The sequence below is a fragment of the Myxocyprinus asiaticus genome, chromosome 1 (assembly GCF_019703515.2).
Source record: "Myxocyprinus asiaticus isolate MX2 ecotype Aquarium Trade chromosome 1, UBuf_Myxa_2, whole genome shotgun sequence".
In the NCBI taxonomy this organism is placed as follows: Eukaryota; Metazoa; Chordata; class Actinopteri; order Cypriniformes; family Catostomidae; genus Myxocyprinus; species Myxocyprinus asiaticus.
The window spans coordinates 24,994,949-25,022,034 of record NC_059344.1 but is presented as its reverse complement, the minus strand read 5'-3'; the positions used below and the strand labels follow the sequence as shown (position 1 = coordinate 25,022,034).

The following is a 27,086-nucleotide window of genomic DNA, read 5'->3' as shown; positions in this document are numbered from 1 at the left end:
CAAGTTCTCTAGTTACTTTGAAATGCGTCATTCTGCGTTCAGGATGTGCATAAAAGGTTTTGCGCCGCTCTGTGTTGGAGCCTTTCTTATTTCTTCTCTTTATTAGATAGTTTTGTGCAATAAGATGTTATAATTATTTAGCCTGTATTTTTGTTGAATATCCATTAGTTAACATGTTGAAGTACTTCATTAAGCGTAAACTGTCTATCCCTCTAAAACGTGTCTGATCGGGGTCACGTGAACATAACAGAGCCTAATTATACATTATTCTCCTTATTGTTATTCATCAGAGCGCTCCAAGGTCCACATAACATACAGTCCAATCTATTTATAACATCAAAAAATGCTATGAGTCACTCTAATTTGGAAACTTTGTGTTCACACATAAAAAGAGGATTAAGACAAAGATAATTCCAGTGTCTTGATAGAAAACAGTCTGAAATTGCACCCTTTAAATAAAAACAGAATATGTGATTTTCTTCAAACAAGTACACATAAGACTGTGAAGATCATCAGATAAAATAGCAGAATCTTAGTTATTAGCCATTGGAATTTCCTTTTCCTTAACAGAAGCAGGCCAGCTTCATGGTCTGAATAATATAATTCCCCGTTCTAAATCCCACAGACTGAAATGTCTGGAGCAGAGGGTAAAAGACATTGTTTACAGGCTCAAGTCCTCTCAGCAGCTCCTTTTATGTGTAAAGTGAAGGAGAATGAAAACTGCAGCTCTGCAGTCATGTCAGTTATTTGAATCTCTTTTAACAGAATGCTGCAGGAGACCTGTCATCTGTGTCCAGTAAGGGAAAAAATATACCAGTACTCTCCAGCTTTAGGCGTTTTAGGTCCACTTCACAAGAAAGGGAGACATTCAAATAATCATTCATAGATTCTGAAGGGGGAATTCACTGAGAATTAACTGTGTCTGTTGATAGTGGCATTTATTTGAATTATGGAACTATGCAAATAAGGTAATAGCACAAAATTAGTGTCGAACGCAATTTGCATGGCATGACTCCAGATCTTGCAGGTAGATTCTGAATGTTAGGTTGTGAAGGATGCAGCAGACGACCATGATCTGGCATCATATCACTTCACCACTGAGATGTATGCCTGGTCATAACACTCTTATCCATCATTTAGTAAATTACTGTTGACATGATAAAAAGAAAATGTACACAAACATCTCTTTAAAACTAAATATTTCGTTTTTAGAGCGACATTAATTGCACCATGCACATAGCGCTGTTTTGTGAATATGGTGCAATATATAATACGCCTCATTTAAATAGAAGGTAGGCATGTTTGCGCTAAAAAGAATGACAATAAATTGAAATACCTAAAGCACAGAACTATTTAAGTGCCTGGTTAAACTGGATTGTGGGTGATTAGTGAAGCAAGAGTTATCACACACAAAAGTGGTCCAACTGCTAGGTGAATTCACCGTTCATTTGTATGTCCCTGTTAAACTTAGAAAAGAGCCAACTGAACTGATTTATTCTGATCCTACATCCACATTCTCAATGCAGTGCCAATTTACTTTGCCCTGAACATAAAAACCTCATCAAATATTCACATTACCCTGCCTCCCCTGACACAATTTCATCCTCTTCCTTTCTGATGGTCTCCAGTTCAGTCTGTGTCTCCTCACAGCCAGTGTCCTGCCTGGTCACATGCCCCAAAGGCAGGCAGCTGCAGCAGGAACCCATGTTGGCAGTGACTGTAGCATCTCCACTGCCCAGCATGCCTCTATGTCTGCTGTCTCTTAGGTCTGCAAACTTTCTCATGCAGTGCAACAGACATTGCTACATCTCAGCCACAAATGTGAATGAATGCGCTGCATGCTTAAGTCAAACTGTGCCCGAGTTGAACGGCCCAGTGACTCAGTACAAGACACAGGCAGCCACTGTGCCTAGTCCGTTCAAACCCCTCATTGTTTTTCCACCCTCCTTTCCCCATCAATGCTCTGTTATTACACCCAGTCCCTTATGTTTTGACCAGCACAAACAATGTGTTTATCGCCTGGCATGGCCTTCATCTGTCATGGAAGATGTGAAACCATGCCACTTTGTATCTGGTGCCTACTTCTTCTGAAAGGAAGTAACAGCTCTGGACAAAATGGATGTCTTTTGGCTACAATACAACAGTTGTAAGCGACAAATCAGCACCAATCTCCTGTGTCCCAGGTCAGCTCAGATCTTGCTAAAAGGTGTCCTCTGGCAAGTTATTTAAACTGGACTCACAGCAAGTGCTCCAAGGTTGTGCGCCATTCAGAAGTGAATTGAGAGTGCCATTTAAAATCAAATTTAATTCCTGAATATAAACTGAATTTGAATTGAGGTAGCAAACAGGATACAGAATTGTAATTCACATTTGAATTTAAGAAAGTAGTGCTTAGTAATAATAACATTTTACTTAAAGGGATAGTTCTCCCATCAATTACTCACCCTCATGCCATCCCAGATATTAATGACTTTCTTTCTTCTGCTGAACACAAACAAAGATTTTTAGAAGAATATCTCCGCTCTGTAGGTCCTCACAATGCAAGTGAATGGGTTCCAACATTTTAAAGCTCCAAAAAGCACATAAAAGCAGCATAAAAGTAATCAATACGACTCCAGCGGTTAAATCCATGTCTTCAGAAGCGATATATTAGGTATGGGTGAGAAACAGATCAATATTTAAGTCTTTTTTTTACCAAAAGTTTCAGATGGCATAAGGGTAAGTAAAAAATTTGAGAATTATAATTTTTGGGTGAACTTTTCCTTTAATACATTAACTTTCATTTGTTGGACTATTGTGGAAAAACACTTATTTTCCCAGAATGCTCTGATTTACTGAATATATTTGTAACAGGTAAAGGTGGGCAAGGAGGAGGCGGGAACCAGCTGAACAGTCAACATAAAGTTTTAATGCAAAACTCAACATAAAACAAACATAAACAAGCACACACACATGCAGCACGGGCGCGTGCATCTCTCTCTCTCTCTCTCTCGAACTCGAACTGGCGTCTCTGGCTCCCCTTTAACTCGCTCTCCTGCTAATCATCTGATTCAGCGCTGGCCGTGCACATCACTGCCCGGCCACGCCCACCTCCTCTTCACACTCCTCCCCTGCCCAATTCAGGCCGGGGCCCCACCGGACTGACTTACCCCCACCCCCCCACCCCCACCCCCCATCTCTGGAGGGGAGACGCTGCCCTTCCGGCCATTCTGTCAGCCGGTGATCCAACCTTACCTCCTAGGAACCTGGGAGAGAGATGAGGGGAGGCGTGGGGAGAGGAAAAGGGTGAGTGGGAGACACACAGAGAGAGAGAGAGAGGAGAGAGAAAACTTGCTCGCCGGTCCACGGACACGGCCCGGCCCTCAACCACTCCTCCCCTTCTAGCGGAGGACAGCTCGCTCCTCCCCCAGTGGATGGCAGCAAGCCCTCCGACCCCTGGTAGATGGAACTGCTCCTCCACTTCTCGGCTGCTCCTCTTGCGGACAGCAGCGGCGAGGACTCTGCGACAGCGCATCCCTCCTCCTTTCTGGGTTTTCGGTTACCAATGTAACAAAGCTTCTTGTTGGGAACAGATAAAGGAGGAAGCGGGAACCGGTTTCCACAGTCCATGTGAGTCACGTTTATTACAAACAAAACAGAAATCGCTTTTCAGCATAAACAAAACCAAAATACTGCTTTTCAGCATAAGCACACAAGATCTTGCTTTTCAGCATAAACACTCTCTATGAAACGGACAGGCGGTCTCTGTTGTGTGCCACTCTCTCTCTGTGGTCATTTTTATATCCCGTCTCTCACTGCGAACATGGAAACAGTAATTAGTAGCAATTCATCTCAGGTGGAACTCCTTACCACTTTCTCTCTCTCCAGATGGGCAAACTACCATGCCCTCTCCTCCACATAGCCCCACTGCCCGACTCAGGCCAGGGGATCCATCCGGACTGCTCACTCCCACCACCTTTTCTGCAGAGGAAGTCATCTGCTTCCATCTGCGCCCCCGGTCTGTGGACCACCTCGAACTTAAATGACTTGAGTGCCAGATAGCAAGGGGTGATCTGGGCATTGGCATCCTTTATGCGGTGGAGTCACTGGAGCGGTGCATGGTCTGAACAGTCAACAAAGTTTTAATGCAAAACTCAACATAAAACAAACATAAACAAACACACACACACATGCAGCGCGGCTGCGTGCGTCTCTCTCTCTCAAACTGGCGTCTCTGGCTCCCCTTTATCTCCCGCTGATCAACTGATTCAGGTGTTCTTTGTTCTTTTAACAGTATTGCATTTAGCATAGCGAAATGACTAATCAGTTGAGGAAAAATTCCACATATCACAAAATAAATAGGCATAATTAGGCATTATTAACAATGTAATTATTTATATTTTGTCTTAAAATTGTGTAAATGAAAGTCCTATTTTGTATCACTATGTTGAATTTTTGAATTTTGCAATTTAGCAAAATTCCTCTTCCTGTCATTCTAATTGAACACCATGTGACGTGTGGCCAAATCGGTTCAAATTCTAACTCATGAATTGAAAGGGAGACGATTTTGAAATTCAGAATTTTGCCTAACCCTGCATTGCTGAAGGCGATCAGTTTGCCTGAATACATAAAGAGACCCTATGCTGCTGCAGATGAGATACAAATAATATGATTTCCACAAGATAAATGATTCACACTGAAGGAAGTTCAAAAAGAGCTTTTCTCTTTTGTCCAGTTTCTCGTGAGCAGTTCTGTCTACTGCGGCTCCACTGCGCACAGCCCCCACCGCAACAGGAAAACATTAGGCAGTCCCATCACAGAGAAAGGCTCCTGCCTCACTGAAAAATGCAGAATAATCACTTCATCCCTTATTCTCTTTACAGAAAGAGGGTAAGGGGAGAGAGAGAGAGGTAATACTGGCACAAACATGCTGTCTCATAACACCTCATCTATATGCTGAGAAACATCCGAGGGATCAAACTGAACTAGAGAACAAGCCAAGACACCTCTACCACAAGTGAACATCTGCCACGGAGTAAACATCTTATGTAAACATTACAGAGTGATACAGCCAAGAAGAAGCACTGCATCTATAACATTTGCAAAATTTTGCTTACATTGCAATATTTGTCTGTCGTACTGTGACGAAGCACAACGTCTGCTGATCCGGAGGTTCAAATTGAGCCAGCAAATCACACCTGGGATTACACACAGGCAAAGAACACAGTTCAGTTGAGGGGATGTCAAGTAAAGGTCACACACACATAGTATTCATGATGTATGCTGAAAGAGCCATGCTTGTTTACACAACGCTCCAGCCTCCAGCAATGCCCAGTCACTACAAAATCACACACACACACACACACACACACACACACACACACACACACACACACACACACAAAATAAATCAAGTTACTTTATAAGAGTGTCTGCATCTGACTGGTCATAAACTGAAGTAACAAATGCTACAATTTGCATATGATTCTCTTCTTCTATCGAAAATGTGATAAAGTGAATTTATGTATAATCTTTTCTCAGAATACTCAAGAGGAGAATTATGTGTTAAAAAGGGGCTATATCATCCAGCTCAATAATTAGATATTTATTTTTATACAAGGCATTCCGAAAACAATAACATATGATCGCCCTTTAAGATCCCTTTTAGATCGGCATAAAACAAAATAAAAATAATTGCTTTGTATCAAGTTATGTGTATTTTTGTACCCAGTTTTGGAGTAATGTGAAGAGAAACATAAAAAAATAAATAAATAAATTCACTTCAAATTGAATTGTATAGGGCATTTCGCAATAAATATTGTTCCAAATCAGCTTTAGACAGAATTGCCTTGTAACCCTCAGATAATAAACACCTAGAAATAAAAAATATTGGTTCATAAACTATGTAACTATGTGCAGATTTGTTTTTATTTCACAATGACAAACATTCGACAGTCATTAGAAAAAAATATTGCGATTTAACTTTGATTTTTGGTTTTAGCAGAATGATACAATAATAATGTCAAATTCTGTTAACTTTTGTTTACATTTTTGTACATGGTTTACCTTTTTTATTTATTTATTTTTTTTTTTTGAAATTTTTAGCAGACCCCTGATCCCCCTTGAGGCCCTATGAGGGTGCTTAAACCTATTTAATACGCCTGGTATAAACAACTTTTAGCATGCGTTTGTGTCCTTGTGGAATCTTAAAAGCTCCAGTCACCATTAATTGTAATTGCACAGAAAATAACAACCACAACATTCTTCAGAATAGGGCTGCACAATTATGACAAAAATCTTAATTGTTGACTATTTCCCTTGATATTGTAATTGTGATTATTTTAGATTAATACAATGTACATTAAAATGCTTACTTTGGGTGGATTAACTGCATGCCCTATTATGTCGGCAACATAATAGTGCAGAATTACAGTCAGAATTACAGTCTCTGAATTACTTTATTGCTGTTTAACCAACTTCATATTGGCTTTCATATTCTTGTAAGCATGAAAAACAAAACAGTTTTTAAAATTTTGAATATACACAAAAGCAAGCAACAGTCTTGTCTGTGATATGCTCAACCGCAGCAAAAACACACGTTAAATAGAGAATTAAACAGAAAATTTGGACGCAACATGAGTAGACCTACATGAACTGCTATAATTGACACTTTTTACGATTAGTTAATTGTGGCAGCTGTAATTGTAATCTTGATTATTTATTTGATGAATTGTGCAGCCCTACTTCAAAATGGAAGGTAGAAAGTCATACGAGTTCGGAATTACACGAGGGTGAGTAAATGATGCCAGAATGTTCATTTTTGAGTGCACTATTACTTTAGTTTGTGCTGCACATTTCAGCAAGTAACTTGCAGCATATTTTGTGAACCTGTCACAATGTAATGCAGGCTTTGCAAAGACGTTGTAAATGAAGGATCAGGCAGTGCCAACTATACTGAACCAAGCTGAAAGCCAACAGCTCCTGGTAAGCTGCACAGCAGGGCTGTTAGTCATTTTAGATATGGAGAGAAAATGTACATGGATGTCTTAAAGGTACAGAAGTAAAACACTGGCTCTTTAATTCTATGGGTCATAGAGGCAGTAAAGAATGGTCATGAAAACATAATTATGACTGTTTCTGGAAAAAATTTAAAAAACTTAATGGTCCTCAGGGAAAAACTTATTTTGATATGACCACTCTAAAAACATGCCTTGTTGTTTACTATATACAATGATGCTCTGCTATCATGCAATGCTATGTTTTTGTTACATGGTTAGATTCTCCTCAACACCATCCCTGCTGTTGCTCCTGCAGGAGAAATATCTATAATAAATAAATTTTTCAGTGACTAAAAAGCCCCGTAAAACAATAGAGTTAATTTAGAAACTCAATATGGCACTGTCAGAATGTCAGTCCTCCCAGAAGTAATAACAGAAATCTTGTGGAAAGAAGATAAATGTCTCTCAAATCTCAGACATAATTTAGTTTGAACTGTGAACAGTAAAGAAACTCAGGAAGGTCTGGACCATCCTAATAGGTCTCTAGGTTGAAATAAATTAAAATGCCAGCTATAAAGGCAGAAGGCACTGTTCTGTAAGAAGAGTGTGTCTCCATATATTTAAAAGTTACCTGACAGCAGGTAATGTAGCAAGAATTTATACCATCAGAAAATAAGAAGTAAAAGGTCATTTACAGGATGAGTATGCTTTGCTTCTGAAATCAAGGTATGGGACAGCTTAAAATACATCAACCCAGGAACAGTGAAGCATGGAGGGAGGAGTTGCTGGTTTGGCACAAATGCTAGTCCACTGACAATGCTGGGAGATGGTGCCTTTAGGGAAATCCATCCCGTTTAATCAACATTAAAGGTGTTTTGCATCCACTCTACTGAAACATTTCATGGTTAATTAACTCATTGTGCTCCAAGAACAGCAGGAGACAGAAGACTGAACCGTTCAGAGAACCACAGATTGGGGGTGGTGAGAACAAACCAAAAGTGTTTCTCTGAAGTGAAAGGGAGATTGAGGTAAAAATACCACATACTGAGATTCTACCAAAGAGCTGGTGTGTGATAATCTTGATAATCTGATTCTCTGTAGGCAGAGATTTATGGCTACAGTCTCATGGAAATACAACACTTCCACTGCGGCTCCAGTGGGATATAAACCCAAATGACAAAAAAGGCATTGTCCCAATAGAACACCATTGTGTCTCAGTGCCTTTGGGGAGCTATAGAATTGCACAAATTCAGTGCAGACTGACTTCTTTAAGTATCCACTGGCGTTCTGAGAGGAAAAACTGGGAAAACCACATTACACCCTATAATACAAGGCAAACTTTTAACTTGTGCTAAGTTGCTAAGAAGAGCAAAGGGGTAAATACAAGTTCTAAAACAAATGAAAATCCAAAAAAATACTTTTATTAGGAGCTCTTATTCACTTCCACAGGTGTTCACTCATGTGTAAATATATATTCCCAAGTGGAGGTTACTCTTTTTATCAGGGTACATGTAAATGAGTTTGATTTTACTACAGCCACTCACACTTAACAGTCCCGCCATTGTGTTCCCTTCTCTGAATTTCCAAAAACCTGCTGCACAAGCAACCGGCTGTTGTCACGGCAGCGACATGCAGACTTGGCCTGAGCTCAGGCTGTTGGATGAGCAGTGAAGTGAGAGAAGGGGGTAAGGAGAGCGGGCTCCTCAAACAGAGTCACCAGGGACCTTAGTCAGAGTAGACGCCATATTTAATTCAATGTGAATGAAAACAAGGTTGTGAGATGTGCAGACCTTTGTAACAGGTTGTAATGCTGTGTACAGTGGTGTCATTCAAATATGTATTTTCCAAACAATTCCAGTATACAAAGAACTACGACATTAAGATGTGACTTATGACATTAAACCTAGTGAACAGACAGTATGTCCAATCTCACTGCCTTGTTTTCATCAGAGTCTACCCTGACTAAGATCCATTACCTCAACTCTTGTACTGCCACCATCCACTGAACTAAAGCTTGCAGCTAGAACCAATTCTACTCCAATTTCCCGGGAATCATGTTGTGAGAGAAAATACTGGAATAACCAATGGCAGAACTGACACAAGGGCCCTTCCAAGTAAGTGCAAACCTGTATGATATTAATAATCTATTTAGCATTGAACCCTCTAGATTGTATAGGCTTGGTCTTAAAGACACACCCACCTGCTGGTGATGCCAATCAGAAGAATGGGACACAACCCATGTTTTTTTGGTGGTGTGTTAAGATCCAAGAATTTTGGTTGAGGGTTCAGAGTTTTTTGTGTGATGTATTGGGCACTTAAATTTCATTTTGCCCCAGACTCTGTATTCTAGGCGATGGGACGGTCATTAATATAGGGTATGGGTACATAAAGAATTGGGTCCTGTCTGGTGTTATGATCGGAAGACAGATCATCCTTAGGGGATGGAAGTCGGCTGGAGCGCCATCGTTTCGGGAGTGGTGCATGGAGATGGGCAGGGTGGCGGCATTTGAGGGGATGGCATATAGAAGGCTGGGCAACATGGGGTTATTTGATAGGAAATGGGGCAGATATTTGGATATTTGTCGGGGGGGGGGGGGGGGGGTATGGATGATCGGGGGGGAGGGTTTAATTTTATATAATTAAAAAATAATAATAATAATTAAAAACAAAATCTATTTAGCTTCTGCTACAGTAAACAGCTACAGAGTCTGAACAGTTACTATAGAGACCAATTTATCAACTTCTACATTTATTCTCCCAATCTGACTGAAACATTTTATTCATGTGCTCCTTAAACATTAGCTCAAAAAAGGACATCAGAAAAGTAGATTCAGCCCCCTTTTTGTAACCCTGTTAACACAAAATGACACAAAGACAATGACTTGCACTGTATTTCAAGTCTTCTGAGGCCATATGATAGCTTTGTGTAATGAACAGACTGAAATCAAATCATTATTCTCAAAAAACTTCCCCTCTACCAAATCTATTACATCTCACTCAAGCTTGTGTGCATTCAAACATGGCACCTCAAGATGCATTGCACCAGGTTGCAAATTTCCAATACGTAGGATGGCAGGGGGAAGACTCATTTATATTCATGAGGAATCGATACCTGATTTGACGATTCAGTAACATTCATCAAGAAAGTGCTACCTAATTTGTTAGAGAACCTTTAATCCAATACTAACTCGACCCGTAAACCTAACGGTCGAGTTAGGTTAAAAAATCAGTACGAATGTCATAAAATATCGATACATCAGTTATTGATCGGCACCAATGTATTAACATTAGTCGATATTTAAACTAAAAACCGTTGTGAGCATTCCAATTCACTGTCAGTTGGCCTTTCCGTTTAATGTAGTCTGGCGTAATAGCTTTGGGAGACCACAAGGGGGTGATATAACATTTACTTTTACTTAATACTGAAGGAAGCGTCGATTTGGTGCAGGTGGCAGTCCAACGATGTGAATCTAGTAACCATACACAAAGTTACGAAGGTTTTTGAACTTCTTCAAGAATTAACAAAGTGACGTTTATGAGTTTGCAGGTTAGTGTATGAAACTGATGTAGTAACTACACAAACTAAACAATTTGAAATGGCGAACATTTATTATGCAATTTCTCTGTATGTAGCCTTGAATAGGTTTCATTCAAGCTGTCAAACCCCAAAAAGACATACTTGTAACTCAAAATACATTGTGTAGGCTGTATGAAAAATACAAATACACAATATATCATCCAGTGATGGCTACAGTAATGGTGGTGTGCGTACCTTCATAGAAAATAATTGTTTCTAATTTTGGAACGTGCCATGTCGTCCGTCATACGTGTCTGGTGTGCGACCCCCTTACAGCCAAATATTCATTCATAAGCCACCTGACCAAGGCCTGGTATTGCTATGATCTGACCCCAGGATATCGCAGTATGCAGTACAATTAGGAACAGTGCCATCTCAGTGTCCAAGGAAAGATTTATCATCTGTGAACCTGCCAATATGAGCCCTTGGTGAGAGGAAGGACAGACTGTCACTTTAATGAACAACACTGACCCTGGACCCTATTGAAAAACTGCTGAAGTGAGACAGACATAGAGTGGAAAGCACACCTCCACACAAACGTTATTCCTCACACGTCTGATCATCCAGTCTGTGGCGGAGGCCTGCTGACACTTCCTGCCATTCACATTCTGAGACCCCAGTGCAGGTTACAGAGATGAATCACCTTGACACTTTATGAGTCTGCCAAAACTTTCTGATGTCCACAGAGTTCAACTGGCATTCCTCACACTGAGCTGACCTTTCAGGATCTAAGATCATTTGTCACAACCCACCAGTAATGTCATATAAAGGTTACCTAGGAATCCAGCTTCAGTCTCCTGAACACAGTCAGACACATATAAAAGGAAGAGATAGATCACCTATATAAAAATGAATGGGAGAAATCATAACGCTCAATATAGTGACAAGGAAATAGCCATGAATGGAAGTTCTGTCTTACACTTAAAGAGCCAATTACCTTTTTGAGAGAGGAATCATTAGTTGAACCAGTCTGAAAAATAGTTTGTTTCTGTGTAATTTGAGCTAAAGAATAAAAACTGTTTGATTTTATTCCTGATTTGAAATGTGTTCATTTCAAATGTAATCTCAAACAGTAGTTTTAGTGATTCCTGTCTTTTCCTATTCAAGCAGATAGGAGCTGTAGTTGCATTACTACAGCTGCCCGAAAACACTGGTTGAGTGAAGTAACTTGCCTTAAAGGGACTTGAATACAGAGATGGAGAACACGTGGCTCTGTGCCGCTGGAAATGAGTGGGAACATCTCATACTGTCGCCTTTCTCCCCATTCATAGCTTTTAATTAGATGAATATAGACATAAATGCATTACCTATATAAGCTTCTATGGGATATATTATATGTTTGGCATATCCCAAGTCTGCAATACATCATATCTACCTTGGATAATAATCCAGTATGCAGGATGCAGAGCCCATTAACCACAAAACTAATAATCACATCAGCAGAAAAATTATTGGGCCCTAGAGTGGCTAATGTAAAGCAAACGTGCTTTTTCTCAAGGACAGTCTAATCATCACTCTTTCTCTTCTGCTGTGCATACTACAACATCCCTTACTTTACTGTACACAATTTACAATCTCCTGGCATAAATGTTGATTCATAAAACTACAGGAGGATGGCAAAGAAATATAAACATAATCTCTCTTAACAAGTCTGAAGTGAGGGGTAAAGTAAGTACACACAACCTCTAACGTCTGTCAGTCTTGACACAAATGGTGCTTGGGAACATCGTTGGCATAACTGAATCAAGTAACCACATACTCTAGTAAGCCATGCAATTTAAACCACAAAGTTGGCATATTAATTTATGGGAAGCCACACGTTCACCATACCTAAAAAAGGGAGAAATAGGCCTACCTTTCTGTTCTAGCATTCTTGACCTAAAATAATATTCAGCCCCCTTTTGTAACCCTGTTAACACAAAATGACACAAAGACAATGTCCAGCATCAAAGTCCCGGATCAAAACAGGAACTATAATGTCATTTAGCCAACAAATAAGTGCATTATTTTACAGTCTTGACATTTTAGCTCTCTACGGTCTCAGAGCTGCACTGGTTAGTATTTGACGGTGCCCAGATGCAGCACAATGAGCCCGTTCACATCACCCACAATAAAACTGTCAGCAATAACATTTCTAAAATAATTTTCTTTGACCTTTAAAACACCCACTCTCACTATAGCAGCTTTGTCAGGGCGTATTTTGCTGGTCAGACACCAGTGGAGCATTGAACTAACAAATAAACATCTTTGTGGGAAAGTGGTGCTATTTAGATGCAAAACAGAGAGCAAGGCAGTAATGCACTTTGGATCGCACAAGCTACATGAGTGAAGCATTGAGATAACGGGGTGATTGTCATGTTTTTCTCATCGGTTGACTTGTCAGACACCCTGTGATTGCCTTGTATTTGGCATCAGAGAATGTTTTATCAAAATTTACATCACAAATGTGAAACAGCTTAGGTTCACAAACTGCAGCAGCAGGGCAATCCTCAACTGCACTTCCAATTCGTAGTACATCACGATCAAGCTCTTTATATATATTTTTCTGAATGAATTCAGTGCCTCTCCAAAGCAAACACTGAAAATAAGCCACAAGTAAACATTCTCTTCACTGCAGTCCTGCAGCAAATCACTGCATGGATATTGTGTGAAAGAAGGAACAGACTCTACACAATTCCAAAGCGCATGGAATCAACTTGAGAGGGGAAATTTTATGTAATAGTTTCACATTGGCTCTCAATTGCTCCTGCTGCCCCTATTTGTTTGTGACTACTTATAGTGTTATTGGGAGTAAAGTGCAATGTTTCTCACAAACAAATAGCCTGTCAGGCAAATGCACAAATGTTCTAATGTGGTATGAAGCATCTAAATGTCACGTGGAACAGGTCATTCAGTGAAGGACAGTGAAGGACCAGATACCTTGACAATGATGATGGGTGTAGACTTCTGTTTAGTGAAGCTAAATGGGTAAAGTGACTTTGGTGAGTCAAGTCACCATAAATTGAGTGTGTGATCGTGCCATACATCTCTGTCATCACACGGGCATATGGGCACACACACACATATACACATGTACAGACAGAGGGGAACAACATAAGCTAAATGCGGAGGGTCCTGCACATTGACGTACATGAGGAGAATTTTAATGGGAAGACCCATCCAGTCCTGCTGGGCAGTGCCCTTTATTTCCTCCATTAAGTGAGCAGAGAGAGGTCATGGGCTGCCTGGCTCCCATGTTGGGTGACTGTAAACATTTCAATGCACTCTATCCACAATATTCTCAGTGAGTCCACTGTATTTCGCAAGGTGGGCAGAATTTCCGGTTGGCTAGCGGAAGTGCGATTGGTTGCCGTTTTGTGTATAGGCGGTCACTGCTTGATTGCGTGTCGTGCGGTTAGATTCTTGCTTTTTAAATGTTGTAAGATGTCTTAAACATTTCCCGGACAATGTGTGCGGTTAATGGTTATCCTAATAATCAAGTGAAGCTAAAGTTTTATCTAAAACGGTAATGTTATGATCAGAAACCACTCGCAAAGCACAATGCTCCAGTCCAAGATGCTGCTTCTTTCATCGGCTGTCTACAGAACGATTGACTTAGGAACATCTGTTTGAAAAAGCTTTGGAATAATTTGTTTGTGTTCTCTTTTCACTTTATTAGCAAGAAGTCAACAGTGGGGATTACTTATATTATCCACCGTTACGGTCAGGCTATGATAGACATCCAGAAACAGAGTGCAATGAATTACATGAATGATAGCATTATTGTGCTAACAGCTGTGTGTACATGTGCTGAAAGTTCATTCGAAATTTTGAAAGTTTGTTCACTTTTTATTTAGCATCTTTTTATGAATGCTTCACATGCTTTGAAATGGTATTATTACTAAGTATAAAAGGAACTGTGTTTTTCCTGAACTGTCTGTGAGTGGTGACGATGTTTTCAATTGTTTTCATGCTGTGAAGCTAAATGGATAAATTCTACAGTGGAAGACCATAATTATTAAATGAGTACAGTAGTGAGATGTTTTATCATATTTTAAATTAACTGTATTCTGATTTTCCTCTCTCCTGCATTTTTCCTGCCTGCAGTTCACTTTCTTTTGAATGTCTTTGCAGAATGTGCTTGTCTTCCCTTAAGGGGAAAAGGTGATTGGGAAAACATCATTTCAGTATCAATTAAATTTATTTGTACAGTGCTTTTAATAATACATACTGTTTTATAGTTACTTTACAGAGAACATTGAACTTCTGCATACTCTTCAGGTTCTGACTAGACTCAATATATGCTTTAAAATAAACATAATTATCTACAGTTCTCAAAACATGTCCAGCTTTACAGCTGTGAAGTCGCTAATAGGCTACATAACTTTTCAGGTTAGTCTGCTCAGGTTCTTCCATCGATGGATAAAGACTCAACAAAATAACTAAAATGCTTCTATTTGCGATATTTGGCAATCATCCTGAAACCCATAATCATTAACAGATAGGTAAGCAAGAAAAATATCGGCTCGCTATAATTCTGTGATCATTTGTTCTCAAGTGTCTGTCATTTTTAATGCTGCATTACGACATAACATCGATCGTTTACGCTTAACCGGAAGTTCCGCCCACATCGCCCGCAAAGCACCATGGGATTCAATCAACCAACCTTGCTGCAGAGATAATGATGAAAGATTTGACCAACTGTCCACATTTAAGCACTCTTTGTTCCTATCAAATACCTTGTTGGATCAAATAGATTTACATGCCATTATCAGATGTAATCTATATATACCGTATCTAATGTCATTTGAGTAAGGTAGATAGACAAAGCACTAAAAATGCAATGCTGATGCCAGTAATAAGCAATTGTGGTATTTTGTCATTCTCTAAATTCTACCGAATCTCTAATTATTCAAAGTAATGGTAGATTGAAAATAAATAAATAAATAAATAAATAAAAACACCTTAAAGTGATCATGAAATTTTGGCGTAATGCATTTCTTATATTTTAGACAATAAAATGCTTTTTTACAGATGAGAGGCTGAATTAGAATCTACAGGTTCCAAGGGAAATCATCTTTCTGAGCAAGAGCCGGCTCATTAATTCAAATGTATTTAATGCATTTGTACAGCATTATCTAGGGAAGCGTTATATATGTAACTGCTTTTAAGTTTGTCTAATTTCAAAGAGAATACTCTATTTGCTTTTATCTCTGTTATTCAAGCAACTATTTCACAATAATGCCTTTGTGTAATGTTTTAGAATTTGGATGGATGGATGGTGTCAGTTGTCTGATGTCACCGAGGTCCTGACTATCTTTTAATGACAACGAAGGGATCTACAGTAGGTATACACAATTGCAAATCAGCAGTAATCATAACCTTTCACGTATCAAATCTAAGTGTGCTCTCAATATACAGGTGGTGAGGAGCGCACAGACCCGACACTACTCTTGATCACTGAAGGAGGCGTGAGTGAGCGCGTTGGGGAGGGCTTTGCAGTTGCATTCGCATCCTCCGCGGTCCCACAAGGACAAAACAGAAATGTACTATGGCTTACTTTATAAAGTAGCTGGCGCCTTCCTCGGTGAAACCTTCTTCCCATCCCCGCGGTAAATCTGGAGGGAGAAAAATATTTGTACAGAACTCTATTAAGGCGCAGCCAGTTTCTAATGCAACAGAAAGTAGCCCATCAATTATGCAGAGGACGTGTTTTCACCTCCTCACTTTAAACACACTTAAAGCGGGATCCGATGCAAAGTTTACATCGCACACACTGCAAGCATTGTGATTTCCCGTACCTGATCGTATCATGTGTCCTGAGTTGACAGGTTCGCCAGTGCGGGGATGAAGCCAAGTAGTGCTGTGAGTTTTGTCGCTGAAAACAGAAACACCTGTTACGAGACCCATCTTAAAGGTGCGGATTTCTGATAAATACATTCAGCAGTATTGCGATTAAACCTTTTGTATGGTTGCTCACTTGATGAAAAAGACCCTGCCATCCCTGCATACTCCGTAGGACCAGTGATCAGGTAGTGTGTCCCGCCCGAGCGGAGCCGCCATGATCCCCGTTTAGAGTGAGAGCTGCACCGCAGAGTTTTCAGGGAACCGGACGGTCCGATAATCGCCACTAGGGTTGCACTGCTGTTAAAGGGGCAGGCTAAACTTGAGAAGAAAGTCTTTGTCCCAGTGTATAAGCCGACAAAAAAGAATAAGGGCAGGGGATCATTGGTCAGGCGGGATGTCGCACACAAGATTCCACCTGCTATTCTGACAGAAGACAATGCTGTACGAACTTCATGCTTCACAGATTTAAATTACACTTGAAACCTGGAAAGATTAACATTCCCGAATTCTGAAACTCTGCTCTGTTACTACTTTGCAAATAACAAGGCTCAAGGTCTTGACATTTTTATTTGCCCAACCAACATATTCACTGCCCCCCCCCCCCCCCAAAAAAATAAATAAATAAATATATATATATATATATATATATATATATGTGTGTGTGTGTGTGTGTGTATGTGTGTATAAGGAAACTGACAGTCCAGTAATTGATTTACATTAATATATATATATATATATATATATATATATATATATATATATATATATATATATATATATATATATATATATATATATATATATATATATATATATATATATATATATATATATATATATATATATATGTGTGTGTGTGTGTGTGTGTGTGTGTGTGTGTGTGTGTGTGTGTGTGTGTATGTATATAAGGGAACTGACAGTCCAGTAATAGATTTACATTAATATATATATATATATATATATATATATATATATATATATATATATATATATATACACACACACACACACACACACACACACACACACACACACACATATATATATATATATATATATATATATATATATATATATATATATATGTGTGTGTGTGTGTGTGTGTGTGTGTGTGTGTGTGTGTGTGTGTAAGAGAACTGACAGTCTAGAAATAGATTTACATTAAAGCTACCTGGTATTAGACATTTATTATGCTCACAGAACTTAAATGTTTTCTTCATCTGTTTTTTTTTTTTTTTTTTTTTTTTTTCGTGGCAGGCAACAAAAGGTGAACAGTAGTACAATAATACAGGGTGAGTGGTTATTTTAGTCAGGTTCAACCTGTCTGTCCCTGCCAAAAAGATCAGACTGAGAAACAATCATTCTGTCCTCCTTTCCTAGACATCTTCAGAAAGTCAAGTTCTCTGAAGGGTCTCCATTTGTAAATTCCCACTGCTTTGGCCTCAACCCAAGTATGACAAAACACAACTGTGCTGCTCATTAATGTATTTACTGCATTGTCTAGACAGTTGAATGCCATACACATTGCTAATGAAAATGCAAAAGGTTTATTAGGTTTTTCCTTTTTTCAGAATAAACTGACTTAACTAACTCTCCAAACTGGTAAATGGACACCTGCACGTGAGCTAATAGTTGGACAAGGATGCACCACCTTATGAAACCAAACGTGCCATAGTATGAGATACAGGATCTCTGACACAAAACTGTCATATACTGTACCTAGAGACTCTCCCATGCATTCCTAACGATGACAACAGAAACACACCTGGCCAAACATCTTGCTAGGGCAGGGCAGAGTCATAACAAAAGAAAAAATCCAACTGCAACAACAGCTGATTATCCTTCCACTAGCCCATGCTATTTATAGCCACCTACAGAGTCTGTAGTGGCTGACAGTTGACGGTTGACCTTATACTGTAGATATACTGTCGGCCTATACTTATACATAGAACAAGCCATTTTTAAGCAAAACCAACACTTCCCAACACTTGCTTGACTACTGAGTGGCATAGTCCCACAGCGGTAGATTGAGTGATTGATTACAGCAGTGGGTAATTGTGTAAAAATAATATTAAAATAACATTAAGGTGGATGTTATTTTCTGTTATGTTGGGGGAAATGTAACATTACTTTTGGATTATGTAATCAGATTACATAATCCAAAACATTTGTTCTTAGATTTAATTACATTTTAAAATACACATAATCAGATTACTGTTACTTTTATGAAGTACATTATTCAGAATAATTGCATTAACAGGCAACGTCAGTAAAATGTTAATGTATAATTTTCTGATTGTATAGAGCAGGAATTTTCAAGAGGGTGCAAGGCGTCCACGACAAATTTCAGAGAAAAAAAGTGTAAACATTTTTTTAATGTTTTTACATTATGACCATTTCATTCTGAAATAATGAGATTAATCAAAATTATTTTATTCTGTTGGCAGCCATAGTAAGAAATAAAAACAGTTAAAAATAAATCTGGATTTATTTCCATATGTTATTAAAAAAAAAAAAAAAATCTTAATTGTAAGAAATAAGGGTTGTTATTCACTATTCTCTATAAAGCTGCTCTGAAACAAAGTTTATTGTAAAAAAATAAAAAAATAAAAAAAACATTATACATATACATTTGAATTGAAATGTTTTTCAGGCTTATAAATCTTACAATACACCTATTTAAGAAAGATTTATTGTCAACATAATATAAAGTAAATATTTTCCAGATAATATTTGAATAATTTCTTTTGGCTTTAGTACAATGACAATCTAAAAGATAATGATTTAATTTTGCAAACTAGAAGTCTTTATAATATCACATTTACTTTTTTCTCACATAGGGTCCTTTGCATTAAAAAGTTTGAAAACCTCCATTTAGAGAACTCATTGTAATCATTAAAACATTTCTTTTAATCTCTCATTTAATCTCTATAAGGAGTAGGTCATATTTTTGTGGCAGATTTATGTGTAAGATTATTCAGTGCAGGTTTAATTCAATGTTTGGAATTTCTTGTTCTTGTTGGGTGAATAAAGATGACATTGGTGAAGGTTTCAATCTGTCAGCTCCATCACTTGTGACTCCCTTTGTCCAAGCAGAGAGTGAGTCATCTCAAATATAACATTACAATAACGCTTACACTGCACCAAACCAGACTTGTCCAGTTTCCTCATGCCATCCATAAATTTCAGCCAAGTGTAAGAGGCACAGCTCAAAGTCATGTCGCATGTGTTAATGTACCACAAGCCAGCACTGTATTAATGGAAACAGCTGGCAGGTAAATCAATTTGATATTGTCTTTCATATTTGAATTCATTATTTTCATTTTTGAATATGTTTTTTTTTTTATTATTATTTTTTTTTTTATGCAACATACATCATTGCTCTTTATGTTCAGATGTGTGGTTTTAATTTCTCAAACAAATATTGTATGTATTGGCTGGCCTGGGACAAATACATGGATAGAAGGGGATTTTGTGAACAGTTTCCCTTGAACAAAACATGTAAACATTTCCCTTGTATCTCTGATTTACACTCTGTTTTTACATTCTGTTCTTGCCAAAACAGCCAGTTGACTCCAGTGGTATCTACATCAAACACTTCAGAGTCATATAAATATTTTAGCACAGAATCCCTTTGGAGCTGGGGGGATCTTTTGTCGGCATGCCTTTTGTTGGTTTGATGCAATGTTTCCCTCTTGTTTCCCTCTAGATGACTTAAACACCAACAGAAGAGACATTTGATGATACCCAATGGAAAAAGATGTTTATGACTTCAGTATTATGCCACACATTACTGAGATTCCACTTAATAGCACAGTTTTCAACTCCAAGCTGGCTTTAATCACTGACTCATTATTCTCACAATTTAAAATTGGATTATTTGGACAAAAAAAAAAAAAAATGACAACTAGGTTACAGCAAACAAGTTATATTCTAAGAGACTCTTGTTAATGTAAGAACATACACTATATGTGTATAATTATAAACAGAATTCACTGAGGGCACTTTTATATTGTGTCAGCAGTTTTAAAGTCAGACCTTCTGGCTTTGGCTGACAGTTCGTCAGAGCAGAAGAGTTGATTTGGGAGTAGGTGTGATTGACAGGCCTGTAACCCTACAGAGGCAAACCAGTGCTGTGGGACTTTAGTGCAGACCCCCAGTCCACATTTCCATGTTATGCCCCCAGTCTGTCAAAATAACACACCATATGCCTCAGACAGACCACAGCGCATGTTCGGCTAATAAGCTTGTTTGAATTAAGGGCTTTTTGTAATACTATTACACTTAAAAGGTCTTTCGTCTACTGTTATTCCACTCCCACTCAATCACAGACACGCAGTGCTGGTGTGCAGTCTTGTGCAGCTCTGCAGTGCAGGTAGTGCTGAAGGTTTCTTCACTACTGCCAGCAGCTCACAATGCAGCAAGGTGACGCAGTGTTACCTTTGTCTCTTTGGAGTGTTTCACACTGAGGCAACTGCAGTTAAATCCTCAAGAAGTTGTCTTCCAGTCTCTGTGCATGCACCATTCATTAACTGTGGTTTAGTGAGGCTCTCTTAACATTTAGAAACTGGTCTGGGCTAGACTGAGGCAAAGATGCACAAAATGCATGCGTTTCATTTTTAATCTATATGTATGTGTGATTAAAAATGATGACATTTGCTAATATAAGAGCATCCTAAACACCCCATGATGTTATGCACACATCTATTTGTGAATGTACTGCTTCTAAGACCTACACATCATAGAACATTTTGTGGAAAACTTTATTTTAGTTCCCAGTTAAAGATCCTACCTCATCTCATTGATGAGACCTTTGAAAGCCCTGAATAAATTTTGAATGATGAACTTGGTCCTATTCATAATAGACCATTATGGCTTTTCAGACTTTAACATGTCAGCTCTGCTATGGCAATTAGTGGTTTGAAATGACAGGTTTTTGTGTAAAAAAAAAAACAAACAATTAAACATAGATGTCAAATATGTTTAAAGCTTTTAGCAGTAAATGTGTCAGTTATGAAAGGCTGGGTAAAACCATCCACCTCTAATCCCATATCTAAAGACATTTTCACATATTTAACACAAAAATGAAAATCCCCATTATGGACAAATCACTTTTAACACCATGTCACTCATCAGACTGGTTCATTAAAATATATTCTCTTCTACAACATGTTAATGATCATTTTACACATTTTTATAAGAATTTGGTAGTTCTAGCACAAATTGCAACTGGCTTGTGAACACTGACCTCTAGTGGAAATGAGCTCTATACATTTTAAACAGTATCCAAGGTATTCATGCATATCACCACCAACTGGGCATGTAGAATTTACAGTTTAAAAAAAAATAAAAAAATAAAAAAAGGGGTTTAAACATTGATCTGTTTCTCACTCACAACTGTCATATTGCTTCTGAAGACATAGATTTAACCACTGGAGTCGTATGGATTACTTTTACGCTGCCTTTAAGTGCTTTTTGGCACTCCAAAGTTCTAGACACCATTCACTTGCATTGTGATGACCAGCAGAGCCAAAATATTCTTCTAAAATTCTCATTTGTGTTCAGAAGTCATATACAAACACTGATGGCATGAGGGCGATTAAAAAATTAGAATGTTCATATTATTGGGAGAACTATTCCTTTAACAGGTTAAAGGGATAGTTCAACCAAAAATGAAAATTCTCTTATTTTCTCACCCTCATGACATCTCAGGTGTGTTTGACTTTCTTTCTGCACCAGAACACATTTGAAGAAAAATCTCTCTGCTCAATAGGTCCTTAAAATGCAAGTGAATGGAGATTTCTCTTTTGAAGCACCAAAAATCGCAGACAGCATAAACGTCATCAATACGACACCAGCTGTTAATGTCTTCTAAAGTGACACGAATGCTTTTGATGTGAAAAAAGATCAATATTTAAGTACTTTTTTTTTTTTTTTACTCTAAATCATGCTTCCGGTCAGAAACAGTATGTGTGTAATCACATTCGAGAACTGACGCACGTGCGTCACAGGCGGAAGAGCAGCGCTGTTTACAAGTGAGAAGGAACGCTGTACAGTAGATTTGTAGGTTTTGGATTAAATCTGTATTTGTATCTCTATTTATACTCACAATGATGCATGTGTGCTCATCCTGTATGTCTCAACAGAGTAGAGAACGTGACATCACATCTGTATCATGGCAATGAGAATGTCACACGAGAGATCGCATAGACTCCACCTTGTCGTGAAGCATTGGATTATAGTTAAAAAGTACTTAAATATTGATCTTTTTCTTATCAAAAGCAATCGTACCGCTTTAGAAGATATTTATGTAACTGCTGGAGTCACATCGATGACGTTTATGCTGACTGTGATTTTTGGTGCTTCAAAAGAGAAATCTCCATTCACTTGCATTTTAAGGACCTACTGAGCGGAGATATTTTTCTTCAAATTTGTTCTGGTGAAGAAAGAAAGTCATACACACCTGGGATATCATGAGGGTGAGTAAATAATTAGAGAATTTTCATTTTTGGATGAACTATCCCTTTAACATGTGCACAGTTTTGAAGTTCAATAATTACTTTTCAAGGGTTTCATAATCCAGCATACCTGCACACGAAGTTTGTGTCCATGTTCTTTTGAAAGTATGCCATTTTTTTTTTTTTTTTTTTATCACAGATGAAAATAAATTGATTGCATTTTTTTTTTAAACAAATCAGTGTACTAAAATGCCACTATTCACTGAATCCAAGATCTCAGATAATTCTGTGTATTTTCACCAACACTGTCAAACCACAAACTGTGTCTACTACTAAGGCATCTACTAATTTCCTCTTAGCCACAAATTGTTTATTACATAAGCTCTTGGAAACTATTCTTTAAGACCATTCACCCATTTTTAGTCTCAAAGTACTTCCTTTGGCTGAGCATGTGCAACACTATGCTCTAATTCCAGCACAACAGGGAAATTACTCTAGAAGCTGGTATACAAAATGAGAATAAATTCACACTGACAGCAATAAAAACACTACATTAATTGATCCAAATACTTTTTATTTGTCCAAAAACTGCTAATTTAAGCCACCAGTGCAGAAGCTGTGGAGGATTCGCTGTGGATAAAAAAATAAATTTAAAAAATCATCAATTAAAAGAATCCTTTAAGAAAAAAAAAAAAACACTTTTGAAAGACAAAGAAGCTTTTGTATGAAGGGGACTGGCAGCAGTGGCACAATGGAGCCACACTGCTAATTTACCTCCAGGATTTATCTAGCACATAAGAAATATCTAAATTCTTATAAGGGGAAGAACAGGACAATGAAATGTGCTCTGCATATGGGGGAAGCTCTTTTTCTTTTTATATATATTAAACAAGCTACTCTGTAATTTGAAATGAACACTCACTACTTCCAGTTGGGTGCAAGTACTCTCTTGGTCTTGTAGTAGCGGGCGAGCCTGTGGATTCTGCTCTCAACCAGAATCAGACGGAATTTGGCATCCTTGTCCTGCATAAACAAGCATCAACCATGAAGCAAAACCATTTCAATCGAGCACTGATTTATTCAGAGCAATATCTAAAGGGTTCCGTGTTCCAATTTGCAGGGCAATTGCCAGGAAAAGCATTTTAAGCATCAGAACAGGGCTGAATTGTGCTTAGCTTTCATATGCCTGCACAGCAAAGATTCATAACCTAATGTTTATGATTCACTACCTTTCTGTTCCTTTCCAAGTGCTTCCTCACAGCGACAGCCTTCTTGATGAGGTGGTAGAGATCCTCAGGCAGGTCAGGGGCCAGGCCTTTGGCCTTCAGGATCCTAAGGATCTTGTTGCCAGTGACAAAACGCACCTGAGCAACACCATGAGAGTCCCTCAAGATCACACCTAATGAGGAAAAAGCCATTACAATGAACAGTTCGACAACTGTTGTGTAGGCATTGTGGCCTGATCAAAAATGTTCTATTATGAAAACATCCTGTGCTCAGAGCCATCAAGTCAGTCAAAATATATAAGCACAGCTAAATGACACTTTCATGAGCATTATTATGGTTTTTAAACGGGCCTAATTTTGTTTTAAAGGTCTCGTACAATAGATTTACATGCATCCAAGGTCAAAAAACACTTTAATTTGCTCAATTTAAATTGCAGCATTACCTTTTTTTTCCACCAGTGTCTCAAACGACTCGTTCAATGATCCGTTCTAAAGGATTCATTCTAAACTCCTCCTTTCAGAGAGCCTACTCTGCTCTGATTGGTCAGATGTCCCAGTCTGTTGAGACTGGTCTACCGCTTACAGCGCGTGTCGGAAAGGAAATGGCCACTACCATATCAGAGTTTCAGCTCCATCTGAAAAAATTTCTGTTCTACCTTACCAATTTGAGCCCGAGTCCGATAGTGATACATCAGAAGATCAACCCGAACCACCATCGCAAGCACAACGAGAACAGGACGTTTCTCAGTGGTAAGTTTATATGTAGTTTGAAAATAACATGAGTAATAACAGATAGCAGGCTAACAGCGTGCACTGGCTGTACACGTAAACAGACCAGAGGCGGGTTTTTTGTTACCAAATTACGTAGGTTAATACAGGAAGTCTGGAATTACTCACGACTCATTTCAGGTGTTCAGAATCGGTTCTTTCTTTTGGGTGTCAATAAATCCATATTTCGTGCACTTTGATTTTTGAAACTTTGCAGACTTTTTTACATTCACAAACAGCTATATAACACACTACATGAAAGGTAATATTTGAAAAACCATAATAGGTGCTCTTTAAGGTATTCTATTCTAGTAAAATGAGTACTAGACTGGAACAGAGTAATCAGAAAAACATAATCCACGGAAAACGTCCCTTGATAAGAGTGAAAATTTACCAATCTGTGAGGGGGTCAGACCCTTCTTGGCCAGTTTGAAGATTTGCTCTTTGACATCATCAGATGTCAGTTTGAGCCACTGAAAGAAAACACAATCTGGTTAATTCTGATGGTTTTAAAGGTTTTTAGCAATTGAGAAAGGCATTACTGTTGCAGAGAATAGGGCATGTGAATCAATGCACTTACTGTAGGGACACTTCTTCTATAGGGAAGCGCTGACTGGGACAAACCCTTGCTGAATGCAATAATAATAAATAAATAAAGGTTTAATCAGTTTTACAGAACAAAACAAACATTAATTTACAACATACTATTGGGAATTGTTACGCTTTTGCTTTACCCTATAACAAGCTATCCTGTTTCCATGTTACCCAACAGCAGATAATATTAAGAAAGAAGGGTAGGGAATGAAAGGATATGAGCCCTCAAAACATAAAAATGAGACTTGCAAGTTTCTCACACATACTACAAGTATTACTTAACACTAATCACTAAAAATGGCCAGAGCCACAGTACAGCACATCCGATACACAAACGTCCGTTGTGCGAATGTATTTGGCATGATACCTGACCATGCACGCCTTACACAAATTAACGCGATCGGAAGATTTCACGTGAGGTCGGGATCCGGTGTAGAAAGAACTGACACTACATCACACTACATGTGGTGCCATCACGCTTCACAGTGGAGAACGTGGAAGCAGATTCGGACTATTTATAATCCCAATTTATTACATATTGTAATCACAAACTATGTAAAACAGTGCTATCTGCATTTAGGGTTAGCAGTATTATCCTCAAAAATTGTTTTTGTAGGAAAAAATAACACTTACCCAGGAGCGTGCATACGACCCATAATGGCGGTTTTGAGAGCGAGGACAGAAAGAGCGAGCCGACGCCGAGAGGAAGTGAAGAAGGGAGACGGAAGTGATGTAAAATAGAACTTCCTATTTTAAGTTGGACTGGTTGCACTTTAAAGGAATGTTCCGAGTTTAATACAAGTTAAGCTCAATCGACAGCATTTGTGGCATAATGTTGATTACCATAAAATTTTTTCTTTAAAAAATTAATTAATTAATTAATTAAAAAAAATCGAGGTTACAGTGAGGCACTTACAATGGAAGTGAATGGTGGCCAAACAGAAAATACTCACTGTTTCAAAAGTTTAGTCACAAGACAAAAACAATATGCGTGTAAACATGATTTTAGTGTGATAAAATCACTTACAAACCTTTTCTGTGGAAAGTTATAGCCAATTTTATAACTTCGTTGCCACAAAACTCTAAAACGACTGTAAAAATGATGATTTAAACAACTTTACAGCTCAACTACTACACAGGTTTTAACATAAGAATTAATGTAAACGCTTTTATAAAATTATAAGCTTCACATTTCTGTATTTAAACCCTCCAAAAATTGGCCCCATTCACTTCCATTGTAAGTGCCTCACTGGAACACTGATTTTTGCTTCTTCTTTTTTTATTTTATTTTTTTAAGAAAAGAAGGAAAGAGTCAAAATATTTTTTTATGGTAATCAATATTTTGCCACAAATGCTGTCTATTGAGCTTAACTTTACTGAACCCGGAACATTCCTTTAAACATTTTTATGTAGAAACCTCGAATGCTACATTATAATAATTATTATTATTGTTGTTGTTATTATTATTATATATCTTTTATTAATATAAAAATTGTTTCCCCGTTTTTTTTTTTTTTTTTTTATTGCTGTCATCCAGAGTCGTTTAAATAAAATTAAGTGTTATTTATTTATTACAAAATATTATTCTTACCACAATTTATTATTGTATAGAATTTTCCTGTTGTTCATGAGGAATCCATTACTGTGGTAGTCTTATTCA

At 38.0% G+C, this 27,086-nt stretch overlaps 2 protein-coding genes and 1 non-coding gene across 15 annotated transcripts in view; all 3 read right to left on the bottom strand.

Moving 5' to 3' along the window:
* The window catches only part of LOC127409766 (pleckstrin homology domain-containing family A member 7-like), a 173,200-nt gene extending 156,563 nt beyond the window's left edge, over nucleotides 1-16,637 (bottom strand). For all 13 annotated transcript variants that reach the window (XM_051644855.1, XM_051645058.1, XM_051645613.1 and 10 more), the window contains exons 1-3: nucleotides 16,514-16,637; nucleotides 16,335-16,411; nucleotides 16,094-16,151 (exon numbers count right to left, since the gene is read on the bottom strand). In XM_051644855.1, coding sequence (XP_051500815.1) covers nucleotides 16,094-16,151; nucleotides 16,335-16,411; nucleotides 16,514-16,596 — 218 coding nt within the window. In that variant the 5' untranslated portion in view covers nucleotides 16,597-16,637. The remainder of the gene's footprint in view (nucleotides 1-16,093; nucleotides 16,152-16,334; nucleotides 16,412-16,513) is intronic.
* A 6,758-nt stretch (nucleotides 16,638-23,395) lies between these two features.
* On the bottom strand, nucleotides 23,396-26,163 carry LOC127446531 (40S ribosomal protein S13-like). Its single transcript, XM_051707519.1, has 6 exons — nucleotides 26,060-26,163; nucleotides 25,413-25,461; nucleotides 25,227-25,305; nucleotides 24,068-24,237; nucleotides 23,761-23,861; nucleotides 23,396-23,468 (listed from the first exon to the last, which is right to left on the bottom strand). Exons 1-6 carry the CDS (start codon nucleotides 26,080-26,082, stop codon nucleotides 23,435-23,437), a joined length of 456 nt encoding a protein of 151 aa, XP_051563479.1. The 5' UTR covers nucleotides 26,083-26,163; the 3' UTR covers nucleotides 23,396-23,434.
* Nucleotides 23,557-23,686, bottom strand: LOC127449348 (small nucleolar RNA SNORA19). Its single transcript, XR_007898719.1, has one exon. It is a non-coding gene; the product is annotated as a small nucleolar RNA SNORA19 (small nucleolar RNA).
* Nucleotides 26,164-27,086: the final 923 nt, after the last annotated feature.

Coding starts and splice junctions, on each gene's coding strand:
- LOC127446531 (XM_051707519.1), bottom strand. CDS start 26,082: ATGGGTCGTATGCACGCTCCTGG. Junction 25,306..25,412: donor ATAGAAGAAGTGTCCCTACA/GTAAGTGCATTG, acceptor GTTTTCTTTCAG/TGGCTCAAACTGACATCTGA. Junction 24,238..25,226: donor TCTGACCCCCTCACAGATTG/GTAAATTTTCAC, acceptor TTTCCTCATTAG/GTGTGATCTTGAGGGACTCT.